The sequence below is a fragment of the Oryx dammah genome, unplaced genomic scaffold (genome assembly GCF_014754425.2).
Source record: "Oryx dammah isolate SB20612 unplaced genomic scaffold, SCBI_Odam_1.1 HiC_scaffold_4, whole genome shotgun sequence".
Taxonomy (NCBI): Eukaryota; Metazoa; Chordata; class Mammalia; order Artiodactyla; family Bovidae; genus Oryx; species Oryx dammah.
The window spans coordinates 55,155,519-55,177,675 of NW_024070188.1; the positions used below are offsets into that span (position 1 = coordinate 55,155,519).

At 39.3% G+C, this 22,157-nt stretch overlaps 1 protein-coding gene across 1 annotated transcript in view; it reads right to left on the minus strand.

Annotated features, from left to right (window-relative positions):
* ARHGAP18 (Rho GTPase activating protein 18) overlaps nucleotides 1-22,157 on the minus strand; it is a 136,662-nt gene that overhangs the window by 50,142 nt on the left and 64,363 nt on the right. Inside the window, exons 2-5 of the mRNA XM_040238875.1 lie at nucleotides 18,935-19,131; nucleotides 14,925-15,163; nucleotides 10,940-11,003; nucleotides 1,869-2,047 (exon numbers count right to left, since the gene is read on the minus strand). Coding sequence (XP_040094809.1) covers nucleotides 1,869-2,047; nucleotides 10,940-11,003; nucleotides 14,925-15,163; nucleotides 18,935-19,131 — 679 coding nt within the window. The remainder of the gene's footprint in view (nucleotides 1-1,868; nucleotides 2,048-10,939; nucleotides 11,004-14,924; nucleotides 15,164-18,934; nucleotides 19,132-22,157) is intronic.

A 22,157-nucleotide genomic window follows, 5' to 3' on the forward strand; every position in this document is an offset into this window, starting at 1 on the left:
GAGGGAACTGCTTGGGGGTATGCATAGGACAGAACTAGTCATGGGTTAGTAAATGCTGGGGCTTGGTGGGGGGTTCATTATACTATGCCTATTAGCTTTTATGTATGTGAAATCTTACAAAATAAGTAAGTGTATTTTTAAAAAATATAAGACATTCGGTATCAATGAGAACACTCAGTACACAGAGGTTGGTTTCTAAATACAATATGCTTCTGAAAAAACAAGGGTTCCTTGAAGAAATAGATTCTTCCTAATCTGAGGGGAGAAAAGTACAAGGTGAGCCTAGAACATCTTGCACCAGAAAGCAAAGGAGTAAAACAAGGAGTACATGTTAAAATGGCATAGGAACCAGCTTGAAGGGCTGCCTTTTGTCAAACTTGGGTAAACTTGAACGTCAAAGAAAAACAGTAACGATTTATAAAACACTGAATGAAAAATGGAAGCTTCTGCACAGTGACATTCAAAAATAAAAAGAGAAAAGGGAGGAAAAGCAACTATCACAGAAGATTGCCAGCCAGTCAATATAGAAGGAATAATAAAATGAGAAAAATCACCATTTCTCTAACATTAGCCTATTTTTTCAGGTAAGGATTACAAATGCATGGTAAAGCCACGGGATGATAGGTTATTACTGGCAGATAGGCTATTCATTTGGTTTCAAGGATCACAAATTAGCATTAGTTACCAATAGGAAAAGGTATTTTTACAATGAGGATAGAAGGTGATACTTCCATTCCCAGTAAGAGGGCCATCTGACATCACACACCTCTTATAATGATGTGATGGGAGGAATAAACAACCTAGGCATCTAGGTTTGCCAAAACTGTTCAACTTGAATTCAGTCATCAAAAACAGACAAAATCATAAATTTGATTTGGACTCTAAAATATACAGAGAAATCAGAGGATCTAATCTAAATTTAAGAAACCAAAAAGATATGACATCAAATGCAATGCATAACCCTTGTTTGAATCCCAGGTAGAGCAAGGGAGAAGCCATTAGGACAATATTGTGACAACTGGGAAATTTCTAATATGGTCATATATTAAAATATAATTGTTTCAATGTTCAAGTTCTTAAGCATTACAACTGTTTTGTTTAGTATGGCCTGCTGCTGCTGCTGCTGCTGCTGCAGCTAACTCGCTTCAGTCGTGTCCGACTCTGTGCGACCCCATAGACGGCAGCCCACCAGGCTCCCCCATCCCTGGGATTCTCCAGGCAAGAACACTGGAGTGGGTTGCCATTTCCTTCTCCAATGCATGAAAGTGAAAAATGAAAGTAAAGTCACTCAGTCATGTCCGACTCTTAGCGACCTCATGGACCACAGCCTACCAGGTTCCTCCATCCATGGGATTTTCCAGGCAAGAGTACTGGAGTGGGGTGCCATTGCCCTCTCCGAGTATGGCCTAGCTAGGCTTAAAAAAAGAAAGTGAGTGTATATGGCACAACCTATACGTAGATACAGAAAGAGAGAGTGAAAAGTGAAAGTGGTAGTTGCTCAGCTGTGTGTGACTCTTTGCAACCCCATGGACTGTAGCCTGCCAGGCTCCTCTGTCCATGGAATTTTCCAGGCAAGAATACTGGAGTGGGTTGCCATCCCCTTCTCCAGGGGATCTTCCTGACCCAGGGATTGAACCCAGGTCTCCCACATTGCAGGCAGATTCTTTACCACTTAAGCTACCCAGGAAGCCCAAGAAAGAGTACAAATTATACAATGTTATAATAACTGGTGAATGGGATCTACAGGGAAGCTGTAGGGATGTATTCTATACTATTCATTCAACTTTTCTAGGGACTTAAATTTTTCAGAATAAACAGCTGATGAAAAATGTAATCTGATAGTGACATCTGAATAGTGTACTACGTACCAGTAATGCGGCATCGTCACCTTTGCTTCTCTGGATCTTCTCTTTGGAGCTCTCTTTCTGACTGACAGCTTGCTCTGCAAATGATACCTCCAGGTTGATGTCTGTTTCAGAGGCAGGTGCCTCCTGAGGCACCAGTGGGGTCAGCTCCTTTCCACCAACACCTAGGTGAGATGCCTGGTCTGAGAACAAAATAGAAGACTTAATTCCTGTGCTTTGGTTACTTTAAAAAAAAAAAAAAAAAACTTCTAACACATCAACTATATAAACCTTTACGAAAAGTACAACTTACTGTAAGCAATAATTAACCCTTCTTTTCATTGTAAAACGTATACTCAAGGAATCGTAACAATGGCACATGGGGGACAGAGGAGGCAAGGTGGTAACCAGAAAGCCACAGCTGAATTGTGGAATCTTTCTCTGAGGTCACAGTTCTTAGATTGAATCCAATTCTAAAACATGCCTGGATGATCTCAAGCTCTGAACAAAAAACTCATAACAACTTACTAAACTTAATTGTTGTTTTATATTATACTGGGAGATTAAAATTTAGTTCGGCTTAGTCGCTCAATCGTGTGGGACTCTCTGCAACCGCATGAACTGCAGCACGCCAGACCTCCCTGTCCATTACCAACTCCCGAAGTTCACTGAAACTCACGTCCATTGAGTCGGTGATGTCATTCAGCCATCTCATCCTCTGTCGATACCCTTCTCCTCCTGGCCGCAATCCCTACCAGCATCAGAGTCTTTTCCAATGAGTCAACTCTTTGCATGAGGTGGCCAAAGTACTGGAGTTTCAGCTTTAGCATCACTCCTTCCAATGAACACCAAGGACTGATTTCCTTCAGAATGGACTGGTTGGATCTCCTTGCAGTCCAAGGGACTCTCAAGAGTCTTCTCCAACACCACAGTTCAAAAGCATCAATTCTTCGGTGCTCAACTTTCTTCACGGTCCAACTCGCACATCCATACACGACCACTGGAAAAACCATAGCCTTGACCAGACGGACCTTTGTTGGCAAAGTAATGTCTCTGCTTTTTAATATGCTATCTAGGTTGGTCATAACTGTCCTTCCAAGGAGTAAGCGTCCCTTAATTTCATGGCTACAGTCACCATCTGCAGTGATTTTGGAGCCCCCAGAAATAAAGTCTAACACTGTTTCCACTGTTTCCCCATCTATTTCCCATGAAGTGATGGGACCGGATGCCATGATCTTCATTTTCTGAATGTTGAGCTTTAAGCCAACTTTTTCACGCTCCTCTTTCACTTTCATCAAGAGGCTTTTTAGTTCCTCTTTACTTTCTGCCATCAGGGTGGTGTCATCTGCATATCTGAGGTTATTGATATTTCTCCTGGCAATCTTGATTCCAGCTTGCGCTTCTTCCAATCGAGCGTTTCTCATGATGTACTCTGCATATAAGTTAAATAAGCAGGGTAACAGTATACAGCCTTGATGTACTCCTTTTTCTATTTGGAACCAGTCTGTTGTTCCATGTCCAGTTTGAACTGTTGTTTCCTGACCTGAATATAGGTTTCTCAAGAGGCAGATCAGGTGGTCTGGCATTCCCATCTGTTTCAGAATTTTCCACAGTTTATTGTGATCCACACAGTCAAAGGCTTTGGCCTAGTCAATAAAGCAGAAATAGATGTTTTTCTGGAACTCTCTTGCTTTTTCCATAATCCAGCGGATGTTGCAATTTGCTCTCTGGTTCCTCTGCCTTTTCTAAAACTAGCTTGAACACCAGGGAGTTCACGGTTCATGTATTGCTGAAGCCTGGCTTGAAGAATTTTGAGCATTACTTTACTAGCATGTGAGGTGAGTACAATCGTGCAGTAGTTTGAGCATTCTTTGGCATTGCCTTTCTTTGGGATTGGAATGAAAACTGACCTTTTCCAGTCCTGTGGCCACTGCTGAGTTTTCCAAATTTGCTGGCATATTGAGTGCAGCACTTTCACAGCATCATCTTTCAGGATTTGAAGTAGCTCAACTGGAATTCCATCACCTCCACTAGCTTTGTTCTTAGTGACGCTTTCTAAGGCCCACTTGACTTCACATTCCACGATGTCTGGCTCTAGGTGAGTGATCACATCATCATGATTATCTGGGTCATGAAGATATTTTTTGTATAGTTCTTCTGTGTATTCTTGCCACCTCTTCTTAATATCTTCTGCTTCTGTTAGGTCCATAGCATTTCTGTCCTTTATCGAGCCCATCTTTGCATGAAATGTTCCCTTGGTATCTCTAATCTTCTTGAAGAGATCTCTAGTCTTTCCCATTCTGTTGTTTTCCTCTATTTCTTTGCATTGATCACTGAGGAAGGCTTTCTTATCTCTTCTTGCTATTCTTTGGAACTCTGCATTCAGATGGGAATATCTTTCCTTTTCTCCTTTGCTTTTCGCTTCACTTCTTTTCACAGCTATTTGTAAGGACTCTCCAGATAGCCATTTTGCTTTTTCACATTTCTTTTCCATGGGGATGGTCTTGATCCCTGTCTCCTGAACAATGTCATGAACCTCTGTCCATAGTTTATCAGGCACTCTATCTATCTGATTTAGTCCCTTAAATCTATGTCTCACTTCCACTGTATAATCATAGGGATTTGATTTAGGTCATACCTGAATGGTCTAGTGGATTTCCCTACTTTCTTCAATTTAAGTCTGAATTTGGCAATAAGGAGTTCATGATCTGAGCTACAGTCAGCTCCTGGTCTTGTTTTTGCTGACTGTATAGAGCTTCTCCATCTTTGGCTGCAAAGAATATAATCAATCTAATTTCAGTGTTGACCATCTAGTGATGTCCACGTGTAGAGTCTTCTCTTGTGTTGTTGGAAGAGGGTGTTTGCTATGACCAGTGTGTTCTCTTGGCAAAACTCTATTAGCCTTTGCCCTGTTTCATTCTATATTCCAAGGCCAAATCTGCCTGTCACTCCAAGTGTTTCTTGACTTCCTACTTTTGCATTCCAGTCCCTTATAAGGGCTTTCCTGGTAGCTCAGACGGTAAAGCGTCTGCCTACAATGCAGGAGACCTGGGTTTGATCCCTGTGTCACAAAGATCCCCTGGGGAAGGAAACGGCAACCCACTCCAGTATTCTTGCCTGGAAAATCCCATGGACCAAGGAGCTTGGTAGACTACAGTCCATGGGGCCGCAAAGAGTCGGACACGACTAAGCGACTTCACTTTCACTTTTTACTTTTCCCTATAATGAAAAGGACATCTTTTTTGGGTGTTAGTTCTAAAAGATCTTGTAGGTCTTCATAGAACCATTCAACTTCAGCTTCTTCAGTGTTACTGGTTGGGGCATAGACTTGGATCACTGATATTGAATGGTTTGCCTTGGAAATGAACAGAGATCATTCTGTCATTTTTGAGATTACATCCAAGTACTGCATTTCGGACTCTCTTGTTGACAATGATGGCTACTCCATTTCTTCTGAGGGATTCCTGCCCCCAGTAGTAGATATAATGGTCATCTGAGTTAAATTCACCCATTCCAGTTCATTTTAGTTCACTGATTCTTAGAATGTCGACGTTCACTCTTGCCATCTCCTGTTTGACCACTTCCAATTTGCCTTGATTCATGGACCTGACATTCCAGGTTCCTATGCAATATTGCTCTTTACAGCATCGGACCTTGCTTCTATCACCAGTCACATCCGCAACTGGGTATTGTTTTTGCTTTGGCTCCATCCCTTCATTCTTTCTGGAGTTATTTCTCCACTGATCTCCAGTAGCATATTGGGCACCTACCGACCTGGGGAGTTCCTCTTTCAGTATCCTATCATTTTGCCTTTTCATACTGTTCATGGGGTTCTCAAGACAAGAATACTGAAGTGGTTTGCCATTCCTTTCTCCAGTGGACCACATTCTGTCAGACCTCTCTGCCACAGTACACTTAATGATTGTTTTACTTTATACTCAGAAATGAGAAGAGAAGGAGGTTAGTTTTACTCTCTTAAAACCCTGGTGGCTCAGCTGCTAAAGAATCCACCTGGCAATGCAAGAGACCTAAGTTCAAGTCCTAGGTTGGGAAGATCCCCTGTAGAAGGGGCTGGCAACCCACTCTAGTATTCTTGCCTGGAGAATACCATGGACAGAGGAGCCCAGCAGGGTAGAGTCCACAGGGTCACACAGAGTTGGACATGACTGAACAAAGGTTTTTAAAACTATTATATACCATTTAATTTCCTCACAGTGGACCAGATTCCTGAATAAGATTTCTTTCATGCCCTGCATGTCCTTTCTGGAATGCTATCTACCAATCAAAGCAAAAATTCCAGCACCAAGAATGTTCACCGTGGGAGTCAGTTCTGGAGGTATCTGGTTCAGGAATCAGATTATTACAGGGATTATAACAGTTCTTACAAGTGTAAATCCAGTCAAATGAGTTCCAGGTATTTACATCAACAGTTTATAATAAATTTAACATTTTTTTTCTTGCTTTATTTGCTGTTAATCCTCCGGGGGGAGCAGGGGGGAATTAACACTTGAAAACTTCTTTGCTGAAAACATCAGGTTTAAGCTTGGAAGAAAATACTTCTAAATTTGGCTATTTGATAAGTTTTGGGTTTTAACACAACTCACACTAGAAAAACACCTGGCATCAATGACAGGATTATTGTCATTTTCTCACTGTGACCTTTAATTCTAGATTACATCAGTAAGCTTATGCGATATAATCAAATGCATATATACTATAACACAACAAGGTGATGGAAGGTAAGTTTTTCAATGTAATAAATATGTTATATATACACATTTACTATTAAAAGTCTGATGCCTTCAGAAAACATATTTGTATTATCTTCTATATATTTTCTATATTTATAGTCATTTAAATAAAAAACGAACACAAAAATTATTTTACTCTAAAGAAAATAAGAATAAATCTAAATCTAGCCTTTTTCACTCCCACTCAATAACCAGGGCGGGGTTCATGGGGGTAGGACTTCCAAAGTGCTTGGTACAGGCCCCACGCTGGGTTTAATGCTCTGCTGTTGCCTTCTTGAAATTTGAATGAGAAGCTCTACATTTTCAGTTTGCACTGAGCCTCGCAAATTATATAGCTGGCCCTGGTCACATCTCACAGTTAAGAAAGAAAGAAAGAACTGACCTATGTCAAGTCCAAAAGTGAAAGTAAATTTGGAGCTCTGATTGTATTTATCTGTTCCTAACTATGCTACATTATGCTTTTTCAACAGCCTGTGACAATTTTGTTTAAAACTAAGGATAACTAGACCTTTGATTAATTTTTAAAGTATTAACTTAAATATCAAAGCACAATTTGAGTTTTATTTTCCCACTGGTTTACACTAGTTTATGTTTTACTGTGAATATGTATGTTGGTTTCCTAGGAAACCATTCTGAAAGGAAAAAACTGATTAGCCATTTTCTTAAATTAGAAGCTACCTTTCCAAAACCTGAGTGTTTATGAACAAGCATGTTAAATGGACTCCCTGTTCTTAACAGCCCCACATCAGAGCTACAATAAACACTAGTTCCCCCACCACACACAAATAAATGTTCTGTGCTGAACTCAAAACTAAGGAGAAAAATTATAATTAAGTTAGAATACATTTAAAACATATGAATTTCCTCCAAATATTAGCAAAAACAAAAAGCACAATATAGAGAAGGATTAAATGATAACTCCAGTTAAGGCAGATAGCAGGAAAAAGAGTTTCAGGATGATCTAAGAAATGGATGGTTAATTCACTAATAAAAGTATTTATGAATTAATCATTTACTCTCCCTGGTAGCTCAGAGGGTAAAGCATCTGTTTGCAGTGTGGGGGACCTGGGTTCAAGCCCTGGGTCAGGAAGATCCCCTGGAGAAGGAAATGGCAACCCACTCCAGTATTCTTGCCTGGAGAATCCCATGGATGGAGGAACCTGGTAAGCTACAGTCCACGGGGTTGCAAAGAGTCGGACACGACTGAGTGACTTCACTTTCACTTTCTCAAGGAGAAACATTAATAGAGAATGCTGAGATAAACCTTTTGGCTCTTTAAGCCCTGAAGTGTAAATAATACAATTTTAATCTATTTTTTCCTTTGGTTTTTAAAGTGGACAATAGCACCAAGTTACAAATATTTTAAAAAACTCAAAGTTTTTCAATTGTCCAAAATAATCCATGTCTTTATTTAAAAAAATAATTTCGCTTCCTCCATGGAACTCAAAAAAAGAAAATATATATTACATGAAAGTTTTAAAAATTATTTGGGCATTATTAACACTTCTAAATGTATGTATTGAACATTATTAGTCTCTCAAATACATAATGTTGTACAATTTGGTGAGACGATTGATACTTAGCAGTAGATTAATGAATTTGAAACGCAACAACCCTGGCAACATTAAAATGTTATAATTTTCATTTAGAATAAGTAACTTCCATAGAACATGCATAAAAGCCCAAGTGTACAGAAAACATTTAAAACAGACTATGTAGCTTAGTCTTTCATATTTCAAGTGGAAAGCGCTCCACTTTTGAACTCCAGACAAATTTTCCGTGCATTTCATTCAGAACCTTTCAACATTTGCATAACACTGGGGAATTCACTGGCTAGCAAAAGAGCCCAGTATTGCCCAGAACAGGTGCAGTAGTAAATCCTCAGTGACTTGGATGGCGTCATACACATTATCTTATTATTCTCACTGGAGGCTCTCTGCCCACTTCATAGTATTCCAGCAAAAGCAGATGTAAATCAGGCAGCAAGCTTGTCACATTCCACTTGGCTGCCGCAAGCTAGGCTGGAAAAAGCTGCTACAATGAGCTTGCCTTCCAGAACTTCTGTTTATATAGGCTATATCACCATCTCTAGCAAAGGAGGAAAACACCAAGAAAGGACAATGTTTTCCTCAGTATTCATTTAGCAACTGCCAGTCGCTCTTCTCCAAAGCCCAAAACATATTGACATTGGCACAAAAGGTTCATCTGTCTCTCTTGACAACCCAGTTCTCTATCCAGCCATCAAGGGCTATTCCAGTCTGCCTGCCATTCCAGTGTCAGCAGGCACACAGCCCTGGGGAAATACCCAATCATTTTAATCTGATATACTTATGTAACTGAAGAAATTTCCACAGAATAGTAAAAAGCAGGTGCTTTTATGAACACAAATATATAGACTCATGTGTCTATACACACATGCACACACATATATACATATGAATATATATATATACACACACACACACACACACATATTATGTGTGTGCATCTATTTGAAGGCAGGGGTACAGGAGAGGAGTTCTGAGACAAAAGCATGGAAGGAAAGATAAAGATATTAGATGCTCCAAGACTCCAAAATGTCCCAAAGTGACAAATTTTCTTTTCTTGGCCTCCAAAGTCACTGCAAATGATGACTTTGTAGCCATGAAATTAAAAGACGTTTGCTCTTTGGAAGGAGAGCTATGACAAACCTAGCAGTGTATTAAAAAGCAGAGACATCACTTTGCCAACAAAGGTCCATCTAGTCAAAGCTATGGTTTTTCTGGTAGTCACGTGCACATGTGAGAGTTGGACCATAAAGAAGGCTGCATGCCAAAGAACTGATGCTTTCAAACTGTGGTGCTGAAGAAGACTCTTGAGAGTCCCTTGGACTGCCAAGGAGATCAAACCAGTCAATCCTACAGAAAATCAACCCTGAATATTCTTTGGAAGGACTGATGCTGAAGCTCCAATACTCTGGCCACCTGATGTAAAGAGCCAATTTGTTGGAAAAGACCCTGATGCTGGGAAAGATTGAAGGCAGAAGGAGAAGGAGGCAATAGAGGACAAGATGATTAGATAGCATCACTGACTCAATGGGTAAAAATTTGAGCTAACTCTGGGAGATAATGAAGGACAGAGGATCCTGGGGTGCTGCAGTCCATGGGGCCACTAAGAGTTGGACATGACTTAGCAAATGAACAAAAACAGTAATTTTGGACAAAACTCTGATTTTTATAGAAAGGTTGGGAACACTTCCCAGGCCTCCGCAGTCTACCTGACACTCTTCCTTCACTACTTCCAACCCAAACATGACACTAATAATGCCATGAACACCCCAGGTACTGGGTATTAAGAACATAAACAAAAGCAAAGTCCCAATCGGGATGCAGGCAGCCACTGACTATCTTTGTTATATTATTTAAGTAGCAACACATTAAGGATTAACCTATGACCTTTTTGTAAACCTTTTAGAACATTTTTTCTTTTTGTAAATCCATGAAATAGCTTTAAATTCTTTCTTGGTAAGTACTAATAAATCCTTACTATTTATTTTCATCCATGCTTTGAATTTCTAATTCATTTCTGAAATAACAGATACAGAAAAAGGAATGAAATGGAGAATTATAATCAACTTTTGCCCCCACTCCCAGATCTTAATTTAAAATGTCTTTTTAAACTTTCTTAAAAGCAATCCATTTATGAGCTAAGAACTTAAGATTTGAAAACGAAGTTCCAAATTCACTGGCTCCCCTTACTAGCTGTATGGCCTTGGGGAAGTGACTTTATATCTCAAAACCTTACTTCTCTCATCTGATGAATGGGTTAAGAATAATATTTATTACAGAGCATTCATGAGAATATTAAATTAGGTAAATGTCTCTGCATAGCACCTGGCACACGGTAAGCATTCAAGAAAACTATGTAGAGAGATGTTAGAATATATACAGACAAGTATTTTTAAAAACTCAAAACCCAGCTATATGCTCTGCTGCTGCTGCTGCTAAGTCGCTTCAGTCGTGTCCAATTCTGTGCGACCCCATAGATGGCAGCCCACCAGGCTCCCCCGTCCCTGGGATTCTCCAGGCAAGAACACTGGAGTGGGTTACCATTTCTTTCTCCAATGCATGAAAGTGAAAAGTGAAGGTGAAGTCACTCAGTCATGTCCGACTCTTTGCAATCCCATGGACTGCAGCCTACCAGGCTCCTCCTATATGCTTAGACTTATGCAATTATCTACTTGGGTACCTGATATGAGTATTTTAATTGAATTTGCTTACTAGAATTGAAGATGAATGTTTTAAATGGTCTTATCTATTTGTTATACTAATAATGAGAAAATACAAGAGAACGGGTCCAGCTTACCATCTTTTCCTCGGTATTTGTTTTCATCTGTTCCAACTGATTGTGATTCTGTGCCATCTGGAGCCTAAAGATAGAAAATGGGCCATTTAGTCATTTCCCACTCACAACTAGAGAAATGGTATTGTAAATAACTCTATTACTAACCTGTAGAGCACAAGAAATGTACTCAGACTTATACCACAGAAATAAAAGGACTACGGTTATAATTAACAAGCAACCAGCCAACAAATACGTGATCACCCACAACATACAAGACATACTACTAAGCTCTGTGGAAATGCAGGCAATATCAGGTGTCCCTACCATCAGGAACACCATTAAGACAACATCTCAAAAAGTTAATATCCATTAACAAATGAGTAGATAAATAAAATGTGAGCCATCCACACAATGGAATGTTATTTGACAATAAAAAGAAACAAAAGTAAAGAAACTACAGATACATGGGGTAACATGGATGAACCTCGTAAACATGATATGAAGTGAAAGTCACAAGGACCACCACATACTGTGTGATTCCACTTCTACGAAATCTTCAGCACAGGCAAGTCACAGAAACAAAGATTAGTGGTTGCCTAGGGGGAAGGAGGAGAAAGCAAGGAATGACTGCTATGGGTATGGGGTTTCTTTTGGAGATGATGAAAATGTGCTAAAATGACTGTGGTGATGGTTGCATATATATGACTACACTAAAAATCTCTGTATTGTAAACTTTAAATGGGTGAACTGGATGGTATGTGAATTCTTTCTCAATGACATGGTTATAAAATAAAATTATAAACTGACATATAGGTAAAAAAGTAGAATACTTCTATTTTAAAAGGCCAGTAGTAAATGTGAGAGAAATCAAAACTAATTTACCAAGCAGGTAATAAGAGCTTAGATGGTCACAGGAACTCCTCTTTCAAGGGGTTGGGACAGTGACAGCCAAAGAAATGAAGCCCTCCAAGGGTTTATGGACACAGCAAAATGCAGCTGGCTCCTCTCACCAGCAAGTGTGTCCAGCCAGTACTCCCTCCTTCCCAAGAAAGGCTCCAGAAGGAATCAGGAAGGGGAGCCTCGGTCAATCATACACAGAGGTCTATCTGAATGAATTGTTTTTAAACTACTCATTCTAGTGGACTTTCATTTCAATACAAAAGAAGGGAGCCTCTGTAGTCCCCTCCCCACACGTCGCGGCTCAAGTGCTAGCAGAGAAGGACTCCCCTCTCCACCTGCAATCTAAGAAGAGCGGGAAAAGCACCAGGGCAGGCACGTGGAGGTGCTCTCCTTAGATTATGCAGGACAGTACACAGTGAGAACCAATCACAAAGGGACACTACTTCAATCCCCCTCAGGCAGAGCAATACCACCTTCCTCCCTCCACCCCAAGCCTGCAGAAGGCTGGCCCTCCATGGCACAGTGAACACAGTGAGTAACTCTAATCTTACATATGAACACATATTTTGGAGCATGTGGTTGAAATTGTTTTCCTAAGCAATTGAAGATGACAGTGCAGATGGTATTCATTTCTGTATTTTATTTCCCAGTGTCAGCAAGGGCTTCATGAGGAAGCATTAAACATGGAAGAGCTGAAATATGGACAGTCGTCACTCAGTGTCTGTGGGAGATTGGTTAAAGGACACCCCCACCCCCATGAATACCAACACTGGAGGATGCTCCGGTCCCTTATAAAGAATGGCAGAGCACAGTCAGCCCTCCCTAAACACAGGTGCAGAAGCCAGGGATATGGAGGGCATACTGCATTTACTTGAGAATAGAAGAAATGCAAGTAAAGATGGCTGCTGCTGCTGCTAAGTCTGGCCCCTGTTTACTTGAGGGTTGGAAGACGTATTTCTAACGGGTGGTCATATTTCAATTAAAGGCAGAAAGCGTAAGTTAACATTATTTTAATTCACTTGTGCTGTTTCTCGCTTATTGACTCCATCAGCCAATACAACCCACCAACTACCTTGAATTCAAACCATGTGATTCAGACACTAGCAAGGATTCACTGAAAAATGTTGCTTCTAGCCCTGAGAAGCAACATCCTCTTCAAGACTGGCAGGAATCCCACAGAATATGGTTTGCTGAGACTCAGTTCTCTGTCTCCTCCCACTTTTGGCTTCCTCTTAACTCCCTCAGGGAGGGCTCTTTAATTGGGAAGGAAATGCCAATAATACTGGATTTCCTTATTATTCATTTTTTTACTGCTGTAAAAAAGCAGTCTAGTCCTTCCAAATAACGAATGGGTGGCACGCAAGTGTGTAACTGCCTCACAGCAGCAACAGATCTGTCTGGAGCAATCCTGTGACCCCAAAACTCCCATAAAATGGACTGGATTTGATCTGCAATTGACCATACAGAGAAGCAATCTGCAACTATGCAGGATTTCTTAGAAGAATGAAATGTTTACAAAAAGCCAAAAAACCTCTATATGACAGAAAGATACCTTAAATATATCTTCTTATTCCCAAATTAAAAAAAAAAGATTTTTGTTACCCTTTATTTGTAGTATAAATACAATCTCATGTATTTACTGGGATTACTTAATATCAAAATTATATATGTAAACCCAAACGTAGTAGGATGTATAGTGGCTAAAAGCACATATTTAGAGTCTGACAAATTTGGGTTTTACTATCTATGGGACCGTTGAGCAAGTTACTTAAAGTCTATGAGCCTCAGCAGTAGAAATGATGAAACCTCACTCATAGGACAGCTCTAAGGATGAAATGAAATAAGGCATGGAAAGTAGTCAGCACAGTAAGTGTTCAGTGGTGGTGGCTACTGCTATAATAATTGCTATTATCATCACTACAATCCTCATTTAAGATCTCTTCTGTTTGCTTTTACTTCATCCATCCACCTGGGTCTTCTAGACCAGAGCTATGCTGTCTTCTGAGAACAGTTCAATGTGTAAACCAACTTTGACCCTAAGAACACCATTAAGTTCAGCTGACCTTTTTTTCTGTTTGTAGCATGTTTCTTGCTGGGGCAGATATTAATTTTCATTTTGGGCAAGCTCTTAAGGTCCTCATGGGCACTCCATAAACAGCCTACCAAATGGCTCACCTGAATAGCAATGTTCTAGGCCATTCAGGTCTCTGACTGGTACCATGCTTTCTTAGATAGCCATCAGCCTCAGAGTCTCCACCACACTCCAACAGCTTCCACTAATAAATTCATCATCATGGCAAATATCTATTCCAATCCTCTACATGCTAGGCACTAGACACAAAGGGGAAGTTATTTCATGTTCAGAGTTCCTGTTTTATAATTCAGCTGCAATTAGGTTCCTTGCATTCCACTTCCATTCATCCCCACGTGAGTCTCAAAAAAAGCAAATTTTCCTACAAGAGTAAATGTGGAAAAAAGAACCTCCTGCTTCTGACTGCTAAGTAACAACTAGCAGTCACATTGTCCAGGATGTTGGGGCACTCCCAAAGCTCCAAGGACACACTGCAGGGACTGTCACGGAGAATTTTAACTTGTTTCCTTTTCTGCCCCATCAGCAGGTAACTTCTAGAAGGACAGGGATGGAATCCTTCTTGATCACAGCCAGCATGGAGCTTTGGTGCCTTACATATGAAAAGTGAAAGTCGCTCAGTCATGTCTAACTCTCTGCGACCTCCATCGACTATATAGTCCAAGGAATTCTCTGGGCTAGAATACTGGAGTGGGTAGCCTTTCCCTTCTCCAGGGGATCTTCCCAACCCAGAGATCAAACCCAGGTCTCCAGCATTGAAGGCAGATTCTTTACCAGCTGAGTCACCAGGGAAGCCCAAGAATACTATAGTGGGTATCCTATCCTTTCTCCAGAGGATCTTCCTGATCCAGGAATTAAACCAGGGTCTCCTGCATTGCAAGAGGATTCTTTACCAACTAAGCTATGGTGGCCTTACATATACATGCCCATTAAGTTTTTAATGATATGGATTTAACTGGATGGGTTCAAATGAGTCTAAGCCATTATTCCTCTATGTTACTGAAAAAGAAAACCTACCTCCTTTTCTTTTGACCCTGTCTGTTGAGCAAATATGTCTCTGACGTCAGGAACCTGGTACTGTTTGTTTTTTTTCCTCAAGGTCTGGGAGACAGTCTCTACTCGTTTCTGAACAGCTGCCGCCTGCGTCCGGGTCAGCGTTGATAAAAACACCATGCTCTCTTGGGGATCTCCAGCAGTCTCTCCAAAGAGATTGGACAAACCAGCCTCCTTAAGCCACTCTTCTTCCAATTCTCCCTCTGAGACAGTAGAGAAAAAATGGTATTTAAATCACAAAATATGAGAACTTCTACATTTTTAAAAACTGTTTTAAAAACCCTTACTAAAACTCTTGTACCATAACCCAGCCACAGTGCTAAGAATCATTATCTGAAACTTGGAGCACTGCCATAAACTCCAGCCATAAAGATATCAAATTTTAGATCCATTTCATATATACTCAATTAAAATTTTTAAATGACTTCACATGTGATTAACCTCTCTAACTTCCCTGCAGATTAACTAGGGGAAGATAATACTGTTCCCTTTCCAGAGATGAGCAAGCAATGAAAAGATAACTTACTTCCATCAAGTTACAGAAGGAAGTCAATGCTGGGGATGGCCATTAAAGCTCTATTTCTTGGCTTACATTCAGCACTATCCCAGAGTCCGACCCTAATTGATGGAAAGGCTTATTTTCTCTGCTCTCTGTAGCTGACAGTGTGGCAAAGAAGTAAAAAGCATCTGGACATCAGGAACTAATCAATTTCAAATTAATTTTTTAACCCCCCAGTCAGCATACCAGAGTCCTGTTTTTCTTTCTTTACAATTTTTTTTTAAAGCAAACTATTTTCAGAAAAAAAAAATTATATGAAACTAATTAAACAACTGAATCAATTCAAAACACTGTAAGGGAGTAAACAGTAAAGCAAATATTGTGTAAGATCTGTTGACAATTCAACACCTTCCCGATGGTCTAGGCTCCTACTGCAGAGGGCAAGGGTTCGGTCCCTGGTCAGGGAACTAAGATCCCACTTGCTGTGAGGCATGGCCAAAAAAATTTTATTGATGATTGTAGAAAAACTGAATGACAACTAGAATAGATTTACTCCAAGCTCCACATTTATAGGGGACATCAAAAAACCAAGGACTTGGGACACAAAAGATCTGTCCATACTCCATTCCTGCACCTTGATGGCCACATCATTTTGGTCAAGTCACTTAGCCTCAAGCTGACTCTGTTTTTTCATCTGTAAACTAAAGCACAGCTGCCCTGGTTGCCTTATAACCAAATGTGAGCATGTCACATGCAAAGAACTTTGCAGAGGTCCATTATAGCCCGCAGCACAAGACAGAGCACTGACCAGTGTGCTTGTCTATAGCTTCTCTACTATCTAGACTCCATGAGGGCAGAAATAAAGTATCAATAACCTTGACTTCAAGAAACATAAGGCAGTGCAGGGCATTCTGCCTACCAGGCAACAAAAACTGTTCACTGACATAAAAACTCACCATGATTATTAAAGATATTAAAGTAGAACTCAAAAAAAGGTCAGAAAAAGCTGATACTGCCATAAGGGAAGTAAACAAGATTACAATACAGAGCAGCTTGTTCCATTAAAAAGTAGAGGTAAAATTCAAACTATTTAAAGTCAAAAAAAGGCATGGGTGTGTAGAAACACTCCCAATTCTTGTTAATCACATCATGAACAACATTTTATGAATCCATTTTAGCCTTGGAGAGTTAAGACATAGCTGACACATGGGTATGTATCAGGCGTGAGTGCTTCTTTCCGCAGAATGCTTACTCCTTGCTCAGCAGGCTACCGGTATGCTGCTGCCATCTTGAAACACTGATCAGAAAAGTTGAAAGATACTATTATTACAAATAAGCATAACTGGATTGGTAAAGTGAGAAGAATGAGAGTAAAATGAAAGAGAACCCAAATAAAAGGATGAGCTGGCTATTGTTTTCTTTTACAAATCAATGTTAAATTAAGGAAAATCTCCAACTTTCCTCTTTCAAGTATTCAGTTCAGTTCAGTTGCTCAGTTGTGTCTGACTCTTTGCGACCCCATGAATTGCAGCATGCCAGGCCTCCCTGTCCATCACCAACTCCCGGACTTCACTCAAACTCAAGTCCATCGAGATGGTGATGCCATCCAGCCATCTCATCCTCTGTCATCCCCTTCTCCTCCTGCCTCCAATCCCTCCCAGCATCAGAGTCCTTTCCAATGAGTCAACTCTTTGCATGAGGTGGCCAAAGTATTGGAGTTTCAGCTTTAGCATCATTCCTTCCAAAGAACACCCAGGACTGATCTCCTTTAGGATGGACTGGTTGGATCTCCTTGCAGTCCAAGGGACTCTCAAGAGTCTTCTCCAACACCACAGTTCAAAAGCATCAATTCTTCGGCACTCAGCTTTCTTCACAGTCCAACTCTCACATCCATACATGACCACTGGAAAAACCAGAGCCTTGACCAGACAGACCTTTGTTGGCAAAGTAATGTCTCTGCTTTTGAATATGCTATCTAGGTTGGTCATAACTGTCCTTCCAAGGAGTAAGCGTCTTTTTAATTTCATGGCTGCAGTCACCATCTGCAGTGATTTTGGAGCCCAAAAAAATAAAGTCAGACACTGTTTCCACTGTTTCCCCATCTATTTCCCATGAAGTGATGGGACTGGATGCCATGATCTTCGTTTTCTGAATGTTGAGCTTTAAGCCAACTTTTTCACTCTCCTCTTTCACTTTCATCAAGAGGCTTTTTAGTTCCTCTTCACTTTCTGCCATAAGGGTGGTGTCATCTGCATATCTGAAGTATTAATGGTTGTTTTTTTTTTTTCCAAGCAATGTTATAGCAAAGGAGAAAAACCTATGCAGATTTTAGAACTAAACAACTTGATGCTAAGTCATTTCGCATCATTAAGAAGTCTTCTGTTGAAAAACAGATCACTGCTAGCTGTGAGTCCCAAGGTACTGACTGTGGCTCTTTTTTGGAATCTGTATCAGCCTGTACACCAAAGATATATTTACAAACTTATGGTCAGCACAAGGCATGGAAGGCAAGCTAATATAATAGATACCAGAGTTAGACATGAGAAACCTAGTGTTTTCTTGAATTTAATGTTGATTTAAAAAAAAAAAAAGGCATGAAATTTAAGAGGAGGGAAAAAAGTAAAATTTTCCATGCTTCTTCCAGAATATCAAGTACAATAATGGGGACTGTGGGAAACGCAGATAGAGATGACAGCAATTAAGAACCAAATATGAGAAGTAAATAGGGAGGCTAAAAATGCTAATACCATCTTCCACTTTTGCTGTCAAAATCTCCACCCCAAGCTTAGCTGGCTGAACTGTGGCACTGTTGCCAGTCTAGAAGACAACAGTCTGAAAGATAAGATGACCAAGATGAGAATAGGTCTGCAATCTACCACCAAGGACTGATTTATGTGAATCTTTCTCCTTCTAGAAAAAAGTTATTTGTCCAGTAACAAGATAACTATCCTCAATCATTTGAAAAGCTGTCATGCAAACAACAGAGCAGATTTGTTCTGCTCTTCCAGAAAGTAGATTGACAATAAGTGAGTCAAAGGTAGTGTGGAATAGATTGCAAATCAATAAAATAAAGAACATCAAAACAGCTCAAGCTGACTGAACAATGGAAAAACATCAACATCAGCAGCAGCTGTACTCACTTGAGGCCAAACAACCATGGGGCTAGGATACCACAAATGGAATTTAAAGAGACGTTAAATGATTTCAGAGATCAAGTCCAGCCCGAAAAGTCTATGATACAGCTTAGCCAATAAGAGTCTCTAGCCATATCCAAAACTCAGTGAATTTACTTATATCATTTATATTTGGCAGCTGCATCTATAATTTGCCATAATTAAGTCATTTTTAAGTTGAAAGGCAACTACTATTTTTTTTTCTGGTTTTCCTCATTTTAATTTCTGTCTTCCTATGTATTCATTTCCCATCAATACATACAAAATAAACTAAGAAAAAGTTTTATTAATTTCATCATTACCATCAGGCTCTTTGACAACCACCACCTCTTGATCATCTTGTCTGTTTTCATGAGATTTCTTGATATTTTCTAGTTCAGTCCAATAAGCTTCCATAGATAGTTCATCCAAAGAATCCTGGGAACTTGATCGATCAAATGGAGGTCTTTCTGTAGCTTTGGTGACTTCCTGGTTCATAGTATACTGGCCATATCTTCTACTGTAAAGTCAGAAGAAAACATGGTTCATTTAGTACATGAGGAAGTAGTACTATTTCTACAGTATCATAATACTAAGCTGGAGAACTTGGAAACTCAACTTCTCCTTAACAAAACCAAAGAGATATTTGCTTTGAAACTGTTTACCTTGAGAGGCTACTGATTATAACATGTTTGTAGAATGAAAAGGTTTATCCTCTACAGAAAACTTTGGCAATGACCAAACAGCCATGTGATAAATATTTTTACATTTCCACTTCACTTAAATTATTTTAAAGCTCCTTTAAACCTGAAAATTTGTTCTTAGAAAGCAACTGATTAAAGGTTAATAAAATTGGGATTGAATTTTACACAGTATTTCATATTTATCATTGATAATTATAAATTAAACTCAGTCAACCCTTACACAGCAAATATCTGCAAACAATGAATGAGGTACCGCTTGAATTTTCTTTTTATTTTTTGGAACCAAAACATAAATAGAAGGATAGTATATTAAGTTTACTGTTACACTCTATTTTAGAAAGCAACATTTAATCTTTACACTTATAAATGTACCTATTACTTACATATATTTTAAAACATGGTAAAATGCATTTATTGGCAATTCTGAATACATTGAGAATTACCTCTTAAACATTTAGCTTATAAATATAATTTATGAAAAAAGGATACATGAATAGGGTGGGTTTTTTAATAACTTCAACTATATTTTTTCTTTATAAATCATATTCTACCTACTCCCAAAATTGAATTAAAAGGCCTAATAATAAAAACCCATATAGAAGAGGAATACTGAATTGTTTCATGATTGTTTATATTGAGATAGAAGAGGAAAAGCCTTATTACTTGAAGGAGGAAATTTTTCAGCTATATCTTTCCCCTTTATATTCAATAATTTTTTAGAAATATAATTTGAGTAGAGATACTAATTGGTGAATGAGTATTTTGTTATTCTAATTTCAAATCGCTTTTTTAATCTCCCAAGAGGACATTAGGAAGTGATACACTCTTGCTAGACTGGTTTTACTTACTGCACATAGAGAAAATAAAAAGAAATGCAATAAAACAAAATTCTTTAATTGTCTGTGAACATTTTCACATTGAAACTGGCCTCTCCCATAATTATTTAAAATAGTAGGATTTAATATGGCATACGGAAGAAGGTCACTAAACTCTGGTGGAATCTACCCAGTAGTTTAATTCCAACTGACTTCTCAGAAAAAGTCAAAGAAGTTAATTACCTATTGCTGCAAATAAATGCAATATAACTGACTTAACTGTAATATGCTAATTGGCCAGTTTTATCCCTGTAAAAATGGTTCTGTCTTGATTACACATTTTATTAATGCAACAATTCCTATCATCTCGCTCCAGTAGCAGTCCTGGGGTGGTGATGGGGGCGGGGGGAGCGGTCAGTGTTAGATGAGGGCCAACAGGAGGAAGTCTAGACATGTTTGTGTGAATCTCTTTCCTCTAGTCTCCACTGTACACTGTTTGCCTCCCCATCCCTTAATTCAGAGACAGTTTCTCCCTCCCTGCCCCAACTCCTGTTTACATCCTTATATCCCACTCTGATCCGTTCTCTCACCCAGTGGCCATGATACCATCAGTGTCCCCCATTTAGGGTTTACACCTCTGACTCTTAAATTAAAATGCAAATGAAAATGCTCTCTCTTAGAAATGAAAAGTAAACTATAGTTTTTATTTCTGTGATCACCAGCTCAACTGATCTTTGGTTCATAATCCTTAATCCTGCTTTATCAGGACTAGCTCAAACTAATTTTATAGAGTATCTGCCAAATTCACTTTTGATTTCATGTCAGATATATGGATACCCTTCCTTGCTTTTGTTTTACCTCTCATTTTAAGATTGTCTACTATATTCCTATTTTCTACAACCTTAGCCCCACGATGAGAACTGCGGAATGTGTGAAGTATAATGACTAATGTCAAATAATGTGTTTTATCTGCTCGCAGGAAAGAGGTGCCATTGAACGAAAAGTACATTAAGCCTTTCGCTCCTGAAGGAATGTGTTTATTCTGGCAAGAATTTTCCAGTAAATTTCCATTAAGATAGCATGTGCAGAAAAATGCAAGGGCATTGAGCAATAGCACTGTTACGTAAATAAACCTTCTATATCAAGGCCTGCTTTCAAAACATGCATAAAGCAAAAATCTAATCATTTAGTGCTGATGAACCGACTCAATATTTTGACTCTATTAAGATTCAAAAGCTGAAAAGGTTTGTTGTAATAACCTGAAGATACTGAGTCATGGAAAGGGAAGATTTTATTTTATTTTATTTTGGATCACTGGCAAATTTTGCAAGAAAACAATTTCTTTTTTAAATATTAGGGGATGGAGTATAGGAAGGAGGCAACCATCCAGTGAAAGTTCCCATTAGCTGCTGAATATTTTACATTTTTTCTAAAAATGTGACTGAACATTCTTTATTTACAGTTTACATCAATAAACATGTCATGTCACTTCTTCTTAGATTACTCTCACTTTTGTAGTTCAGACAGGCCACAGCTAAAAGCCTGTCCCTTCTTAAAACTGTCCTGGTAACAGGCCAGTTAACTGGTTTCCTCTCTTCTGTTTTTAGGAGTATGCTTTTACGACACCATGTTCATTCTGCAAATTGAACTCAAACACATAAAAGCAACATCTGCTAGACATAATGAAGTATGGAGCAGAGATAGTCTGTATTTCCAAAAGATCCCAGCCAACACATGGTGCTCAAATCAGAGAAACACGCAGTTTGCCCCACCAGAGGCGACTACCAATTACCTCCACCTGACTCACTGCCAATGCTAATTCTCTTTTCATCCTTCCTCACTCCCACCCAGAATCCTATGTGCTAACTATCCCATGAACACTCTTTCCCAACTCCCCCACTTCTCACCTTTTTACAACTAGAACTACAGAACTAGACACTCTAAAAGAAGCTGCTTCTTAGTCTGCTGGACAAGGCATTACATCACAATATTATCACTTGGGCTCTTTTTCCCTGGGCACTAACATA